Source organism: Sycon ciliatum, chromosome 7 (assembly GCF_964019385.1).
Source record: "Sycon ciliatum chromosome 7, ocSycCili1.1, whole genome shotgun sequence".
Classification (NCBI taxonomy): Eukaryota; Metazoa; Porifera; class Calcarea; order Leucosolenida; family Sycettidae; genus Sycon; species Sycon ciliatum.
In genome coordinates, this window is record NC_088649.1 from 24,658,831 (window position 1) to 24,667,333 (window position 8,503).

Below are 8,503 nucleotides of genomic sequence, written 5' to 3' on the forward strand. Positions count from 1 at the left end.
CAGAGAAATCTATTCGAGCTCAAAACGACACAAGGCAATGGCCATGATAAAGATACTCGTACAGATCGCGATATACATGTGGCTGGCCTCATGGCCTCCAAGTGCTGCAAAATACTGGAAGTATTTTTCAAAACAAGATTTTGAAAAAAAGCTGAGCGCTCGAGTGCGGCGAACACGGCCAAATGCCATGTGTTCCTTGGTAACATGAAGTCAGCCGCATTATCACCATGGCGAGTTGCAGCGCTGATCTTGAAGTACAGCGGCACCAGAAAAGTGTCCTTATTCTACCTGAGTGTGTGTGCGTGTGTGTGTGTGGGGGGGGGGGGGGGTAACGCCGGTCACCAGTACATCCTGAATACAGCAATGATCGTGGTTGGTCGGCATCCGAACACAATACATCGAAAACTCCAGCCACGATAAAGCAAGCAAAACCGTTTCTTCTATCCAAATTTACAGCTTTACAGCTTTAGTTTTGCAGTAATCTCAACGCCGAAGGAAGTGCTAAAACTAGTAACGGTGGAATTGCATGCATCCCATTCATGCACATGCAGCACCTGATCACATAAGCACGCGACCTAAAATCCGTGTACTTTGCACATCCCGTGCACTTGACAAGCTAAGCGTGGGCGCATCAATCGCGTGCCCTCTCAACTTTTCGAGCACTTATTGGGCAAAGCATCTATTGGACAGCGCTGACACAGTATCGGACACACCTAAGGCATCTCAACCGAAATCACTAACAGTTCGCTCAGGAGCAATGATAAAAAACCTTACCTACACATCTTGGGGGAAACGGAAAAGAGGGAGGACGTGAGCACACGTTACCATAGCTGCTATTCATCAATTTGTAACCATTACCACATTGTATTGTATAGGTGATGAAACTTGTAGAAGTAGAAGTCAGGCCTGTGCCATTAGTAGAGCCATGAAGTATGTTGGGTAGCATACAAACAGCTGTAAAAACCAGACAAGCGATGCAATAGTCCGTGTTGTAATAGAATGCACAAATAAGGATATGGCAGAGTGAACTTTTAGATTCTTGATCCTTTTATATTTACTACCGCATTTCCGCGCATATAAAGCCATGGCGTTATAGGTGAAACTTCGCTGTTTTGGGCCAAATGGTTGGAGAAAATCGCCTCGGTTCTAACACCATGGAGCTAAAAGTGAGAGACGCATACATGCAAACAAATCGGCAGAGTATGAACTTCGAGTACTCGTACGGTGCCGTCCTCGTACGGTGCCGTTCTCCGTTCATATCGAGCATCCATGTACTTTAAATTTTCCAAGGGTCTTCAACCTGGGTTTGTTTCTTCAAGTTCATGCCTAAGTCAAGGAAGAGCTATTCTATTTCGCGGAAACTTCGTGCTGTAGCTGGCCTTGAGGAGAGCTCTGTCAGCGCCGTGGCGCCGGACTTCAACATTTCTAGGTCGATGCTTCGAGCATGGCAAGGTCAGCATGAAGATCTCCTCGTCCACAATCGTAGAGAAAGGAAACATGGCGATGTGATCCGTCGTCGGCGCCGTGTGCAATACAATAACTCCCTTAAGTTGCCTGACATGGAGGAATACCTAGTTGAGTGGATCACTTCCCAGTGTGAAGAGGGGATTGGTGTTCATGTGAAAGCAATAACGTCGAAGGCCAGAGAGCTGCTGAGAGACCTGTACGATGGTCAAACAGTAGTTTGGAAACATGGACGAGTCTCCAGTTTGGTTTGGCTTGCTTAATGAAACCCACAATTTGCAGGGTGTCAAAACAGTTTGCATGCGCAATGCCGGCTTTGAGAAGCTTCGGTTTCCTGTGGTAATTACCACTTTGGCAATGGTACCAAATTTATCCTGATGCTCATCTTTCGGAATCTGAAGAATGTACCGAAAGGAGATTTCCCGAAAGAGTGTCCTGTGGCAGTCTCGAAAGGTGGCTGCATGACTAGTGACCTAATGAAACAATGCATGGACAAGGTTTGGAGGAGGCGACTGGGAAGTATTTTCCGCAAGCCAGCTCTCCTCGTGTATGACCAGCACAGTAGCCACACCTAAACAAAAATCCTCCATGTCTCTTCCTTCAGTCTGGTGGATCTCTCTTCATTTCTTTCCGTTTGTGCACTTACCTCTACCATCTACCTCTATCGGTAGAGTGACTCTACTCTACTCTACCAGGTAGCTAAAACGAACGCAGCCCAAATGGATGCCAACTTACCTATACAGCTCGGGGGTGATGTAAAGCCAGAAGGATCACGACACACAGTATCATAGTGTTGATTGCTTATTTCGTATCCATGGTTACAGGTAACTGTATATTCAATGACATCACCATTGTTGTTAGTTCTTGTGGAGTTCACATTTGAATTTGATATATTCGGCAACGGACAATATGCTGGAGTACAACAGATAACAAGTATGCATAGAAATATTCTGTAACACGCTTCATTTTATTTAGGAAACACTAACACAAGTTACTTATCGGCTTTAATTGATCACATTGAATGAGTACAGGACTGGGACCACTAACATACTTATAGCCTATCAGGAATGGAAAGCAGAATTAACTCAAAAAAATAGATGGTGAGTGATTGCTGTGTACACAATGAAATTGTCAGGGTGTTAGTGATTAGGTCGACAGGCAGTGAAACAAGCAGGAAATATACACATGCTGACACAGCATGCTATCAGGAAAGAATTTCAAATTACTGTCACTACTTGAACCAAGTATACAGTCTGTATCGGCTATAGAGTGACCGGATATGTATAGGATATTGACCAACACGAGGTCTTTATTTGCCATATAGACCGACGTCGAGGTCAATATCCTATTTATCACGATTCCTTTGCCATGACCTGTCAAGGATCACAAGAATTAGTGGAGGTTGGTATAGAAGAGTGATAAAAGAATATATCGGCTACAGGGATATTGGTACGAAATATCAAAAGCAAAACGTATTTTATCCAGTAAAAATATCACTATGACCAATATTAAATGTAGAAAGGAAAAGGACATAATTATGGATACGAGTTAAGAGTAACTCCCCATCACTGTAACTGGATACTATATACAGTCAGAAAGTGCAACAACTCGGCACAAAACTGACAAGAGTACTGAGGACGTCCTGACACATAGCTTCAACACATCTCTGTATCGCTAACCGACAGCCCTCCAACTTGGAAGGTGAAAGGTTACGGAAAGACCAAAGAGGGGAAGGCAAGTCCTTTTCCTTTCTACATTTATTTATAGTTCAACATCCTAGTTTCGAATAATATCAAAGGCCCTGTTTTTTTACTTTCTTCAAGTTGTAACTCGGACTCGCCAATTAAATAATTGTGAAAAGAAGAAGGAAAAAATGTTACAAGTCATGTTCCCCTCTTGGACCTTTCCGAACCTGAACCTTCCAAGTTGGAAGGTTGTTGGTTTGCGCCTTGGAGAAGTGTTGGAGCTAGGTGTCAGGTCGCCGAATGTCTCAATACTCCTTGTCAGTTTTGTCTTTTGTGCCATTTTGTCGCACTCGCTGACTGTATAAGATCTGGTTACGTTGGTGGACAGTTAATCCTAACTCGTAACAATAGTCATTTTGTCCTTCTTATTTTCTTCAATTTGCTTATTTTTATAGTGATACATATGCATGAACATAACAGTTTTTTTTATAGAAATGCGGGCACTGCCCACTATGCAGCATGCTCATTTGTCAAAACGCCATGCTGGAAGTATTTCCTTGCCTTTCATGTGTCGATCGAAAAAAGAAGGAAAAAAAGATTGTATCGCATATAGTGATGCATCGGTTATCGTGATAAAATCACGCAAATCAAAAGGGTACGCTATAGGCGATACAAACTGTATGTCTGAAGTGTCTTCTCTAAACCTTAAAGGAATAAAACATCTCACTATTTTTCTTGTTGCTGCTGCAGCTTTCGATCTTCTCATGGTTATAAATAGTTTATATTTTCCATGAAAGCTATTGACCATGGGGCGTTAACCTTTCAGTGCTAATGACAAGATATCTCGTTCTGCACGGTGTGCCTGAACGGCAGATGACGAGATATCTCGCTCCACTGCGCACGCAATAGTACGAAGTGCATGTCACTGTACAAACTGTCGTAACTCAAGTCAACGCCGGGCGATTCTCACAAACGATAATTATACCGTTGGGAAGGTATTGAGCTCAGCTTTCCAGTGATATCGTTGCGATAGACTAGATCTGAGTGAGCGATGACGAATAGAATTGCAAAAATACGCTTTCTGACCATCAGTTCAAACCTTTTGCTCCCGACTCGCTTTTTTTAGGAGATTTCCCTTTGCTATGGCGCATGCGCGTGGGGCATCAAACAAATCGGTTGGATCTCAGCTTTGCAGCGCAGTTTGAATCGTGAAGTTTGGTTTAGTTTGAGAGATATGGCGATTATGAGACATGTAAGGGCTTCTTCTAGAGAACATAGAAAAGACGCTGGCATGCCTATGGAGCTGAGAACTGCCAGAGAGTCTTCGCTTGGCTCAGGCCTTTCCAACAAGCCATAGATCGTGGAAATACATCAAAAGATGCAAACATGGCGAAAGATTTTGATCGGCGACGTGCATGCATTGTCTGAAATGAAGGCAAGTGCGCTGAAAACTTAGCCGGCCGGGGGAAACTAGGTCTGCTGCGAAAGGGTTAACATGGAGGCTTTACTACTTCTTACCAAGATATCCTTGCTCTGTTCTGCTTCACAACCTGAAAAACTCCTCACATTCACTTGGCTCTCCTATTAAATTCTGGGATTTTACTCAATTATCATTCTCAACCACGCTCACGCATAGTAAGTGATGAGTTACTGAAAAGAACCTTATACAATTTTGATCAACAAACTCACATGGTCACATACTCAGACGTGCACACATACACATGTATGCACACACGCACACACACACATAAACACACACACATACATACACACACACACACGCACATGCACACACACATACATACATACACACACACACACACACACACACACACACGCACACGCACACACACATACATACATACACACACACACACACACACACACACACACACATACACACACACACACGCAGAAAGTGAAAACATTACCTTCACAGTTTGGGGGTGATGTAAACAGTGGAGGATTCAGGCATCTTCCCTCGTAGTTGCTATTGGTCAAATGGTATCCGTCATCACAAGTTACGTTATACAGACTAAACAAATCATCTTGGTTATCATCATATAGTTTCAAACCCGTGACATTTCCATTTAGTATTGTTGGTAGATTACAAACAGCTAAATAAAAGCCAGAACAGTGTAATGAAATGAGTAGAGGGATAAGCTGGACTGTACGGGGGGTTTGTGATTACCGTATATTCTCTATTATAAGCGCTGTGCTTATATTTTTCAACACCTCTCTACCCCGTGCTTATATTGGAGACCGCGCTTATATTGGAGACCGTGCTTATATCGGAGACCGTGCTTATATCGGAGACCGTGCTTATATTTTTTCAACACCCCTCTACCCCGTGCTTATATTGGAGACCACGCTTATATTGGAGACCGTACTTCTATTTTTTTTAAACCAATACATCCATACAGAGCAAGAAGAAATACATGCTAGATATCATTCATGCAGAATTGATTTCCACCAAGACCGTGCTAACAACAGAGACTGTGCTTATAATGTTTCGAAAGATGCTCAAAGTGCGCTAGTATTGGAGACTGTGCTAGTAATGTAAGTGCTGTTGGAGTAGAAATTGCTGACTAGACATCGCGGAGGGGTGAGCTTTCCTACGCAGGTATGAGTTTGGACGTATTTCTGCATGGTCGGGTGGAAAAATTCAAAATTGTTTATTTCAATAAAACCCAAAAAGGACGATGAAGGACATGTCCTCAGTGCTAGAAGAGGTGTTCTACTATGCCGGTGTATAGTGTTTGCTAATTGAGGACGTAGCTGACTGTTTTATCAGTGCTTGTAATTTGGCTATTTTCTAGGCGATCATTTGTGGCGTCAAGAGATGATTGCCCTCGTCTTCTGGGATGCTGGCGTGGCTAAGTGGTGCTGCTTTAAGAACTCTTCTAAGGTGAGGAAATAATGGCTTGATGGAGTTTTACTCGTAGCTTGGTCTTGTACGCTGTGCCGTGGCTCGTTTGTAGACCCATAAATCGTGCCGATATAGGGCCAATATTGAGGGGAATGCCAATTTCATGGTTCCCTTCAAAATATTTGGCGCGGGCTTTGGAATGTCGATCTACACCCCAAAGCAAACCTACCAGCAAAACTTTAGCGAAATCTGAGAGATCGACTTGCACAAATGTTCTGGTTTTCTCAGACATGCTCTCTTAAAGTTTTACTTGTTTACAAAGTCATGTACGACCACATGTCCATGGTACCATGCCCTCCAACAGTAGATCTACGCATTTCAGACACGACCAGGGTTGGATCTCATGACTGCATATAGCAGATTGTTGAGAAAAACCTGGTATTTCTCAATATTATCTACGTATAGACCATATCCAATAACGTCACGGATCGCGCGGCCAAGGGGGCTGCAGAGTCACTGAGTGGCAAAAGAGAGCAGCTGAGAGTTTTGAGTTTGTAAGTACAAACGGTCAAACCACTGAGTTTGGGCGGAAGAGATTCAAGACGAGAAGAAGAAGGCAGCAGTTAGTAATGGGTGGCGAGTAGTGGTGAAACGAATGTCAAAACCTAGTAGTCGAATATTCTTTGGCTTAACGAACGAACGAACGAATATTCTTTTGGTAACACAGATGACATCACATGACCTCCTCTCAGTCATTTGATGGGTGTTGTCATTGTTATTAGGTATGACAAACAGTAGTGCCACATAAAATGCACTGCCACATAAGGCTACTTCGAAGTTTATACATGTTGTTTGCTACATTGGCAGTACAGTATGCACATACATGTGCAAACATGCAGTACAAAGTCACAGGCAGGCTGTACGCACTGCACTGTACTGTGTTTGGCGTGCACGTATGAACGTGCACTGCATTCGAAGTGACGTCACGAATACTCGAATGCGACTTAAAGAATATTCGAATGTGATCAATCGAACGAATGTTCGAATATTCGAATATTCGTTTCACCACTAGTGGCGAGCAAAGCGAGGTAGTGGAGTTTTCATCAGAGTACAAGAAGTTGGATGAGGCTGCAAAGAAAAGGTACGACGAGAAGCTAAATTTGATCGCGAAGGGAGCGAAAGACCCGTACTGCATCAGTGGCCATCAAGGCGATCATTTGTCAGACTTGCTTCCTCTAGTCGAATATCCGGATTTGTACAACTACTTAATTACAGCCCCTAGCCCGGTAACGAAGGAAGAACTGAAGGCATATAAAAGTCTCCACGGTCACAAGTTCTTGGTGGCAGGGTGACTGGGAGATGTGAGTGCGTACGAGGCGACATCAGATCATGAAAAGAGAGTTGTGAAAGCAAAGCACTCCCAGTCAGTCAGCAGCGACCCTCTCACACCGTGGATAGCTGCAGAACACAATGGCACTATTATTTGCGCCCACTGCACCTGCAAAGCGGGGCTGGGTGAAGCATGCGCCCACATCGCTGCTTTATTGTTTGGCTTGGAATCGCACACTAAATTTGTGTCTGACAACGCCTGCACATCAAAGGGATGTGTGTGGTTGCCACCGTCCATAAAGTCAGTTGACTACAAGAGAATAGCTTATATGGATTTCACCTCCCCCAGCAAGAAGTCAAAGACATCCAAGTCGTCTGCTGCTTTACCCAGCCCAACATCTCCTCCTGTTATTTCGGCCAGTGCACCAACAACGTCAGAACTGGATGGATTTTACAGCAAATTGTCCGAGGTTGCAATGCTAGCCCTGCTGTCCATCGTGCCAACTTACGCAGATGCATATGTTTCAAAGCTACCATCTGATATTCCTGCACCACTGTCCAACTTGTATGAGGAGTCGATGGTCTCAGCCAATTACACTGACTTGCTTGACCGATGTGATGCAGTGTTCTCGACAATTTCTGTGACACCAGATGAGTGCATGGCAATGAAACGAGCAACGCGCGAGCAAGCAAAGTCAGACTTGTGGTTTATGTGCCGTGCGGGTCGCATCACTGCCTCAAAGTTTAAAGCCGCTTCCCACAGTGACGCCCATCAACCTTCTGTATCACTGGTGAAGGCAATTTGCTACCCACAGAGTATGAAGTTTACATCCAAAGCAACAACGTGGGGATGTGAACATTAGCAAATTGCCAGGGATGCCTACAAGGTACATGTGATCAAGAAGCATAAGGCATTTCAGCTTTGTGACAGTGGTCTTGTGGTCCGTAGCGACTATCCTTACCTTGGTGCCAGCCCAGATGGTGTTGTGTCTTGTGCTTGCTGTGGGAACGGTGTAGTGGAGGTTAAGTGTCCCTACAGCTGCTGTGACAATGTTATTTATTTAGCATTGGGTCAGCTATCTTCACCATGTTGGTGTGCTTACATGTTTCTGTTGTATTGCATTGGTGCTTGTTCCCTTGGCCTTTGTGTCTTGCA

General features: G+C 44.0%; 1 protein-coding gene across 1 annotated transcript in view; it reads right to left on the reverse strand.

Moving 5' to 3' along the window:
• The window catches only part of LOC135821219 (sushi, von Willebrand factor type A, EGF and pentraxin domain-containing protein 1-like), a 59,865-nt gene extending 54,613 nt beyond the window's left edge, over positions 1-5,252 (reverse strand). The window contains exons 1-3 of the mRNA XM_065334284.1: positions 5,081-5,252; positions 2,200-2,376; positions 775-954 (exon numbers count right to left, since the gene is read on the reverse strand). Coding sequence (XP_065190356.1) covers positions 775-946 — 172 coding nt within the window. The 5' untranslated portion in view covers positions 947-954; positions 2,200-2,376; positions 5,081-5,252. The remainder of the gene's footprint in view (positions 1-774; positions 955-2,199; positions 2,377-5,080) is intronic.
• Positions 5,253-8,503: the final 3,251 nt, after the last annotated feature.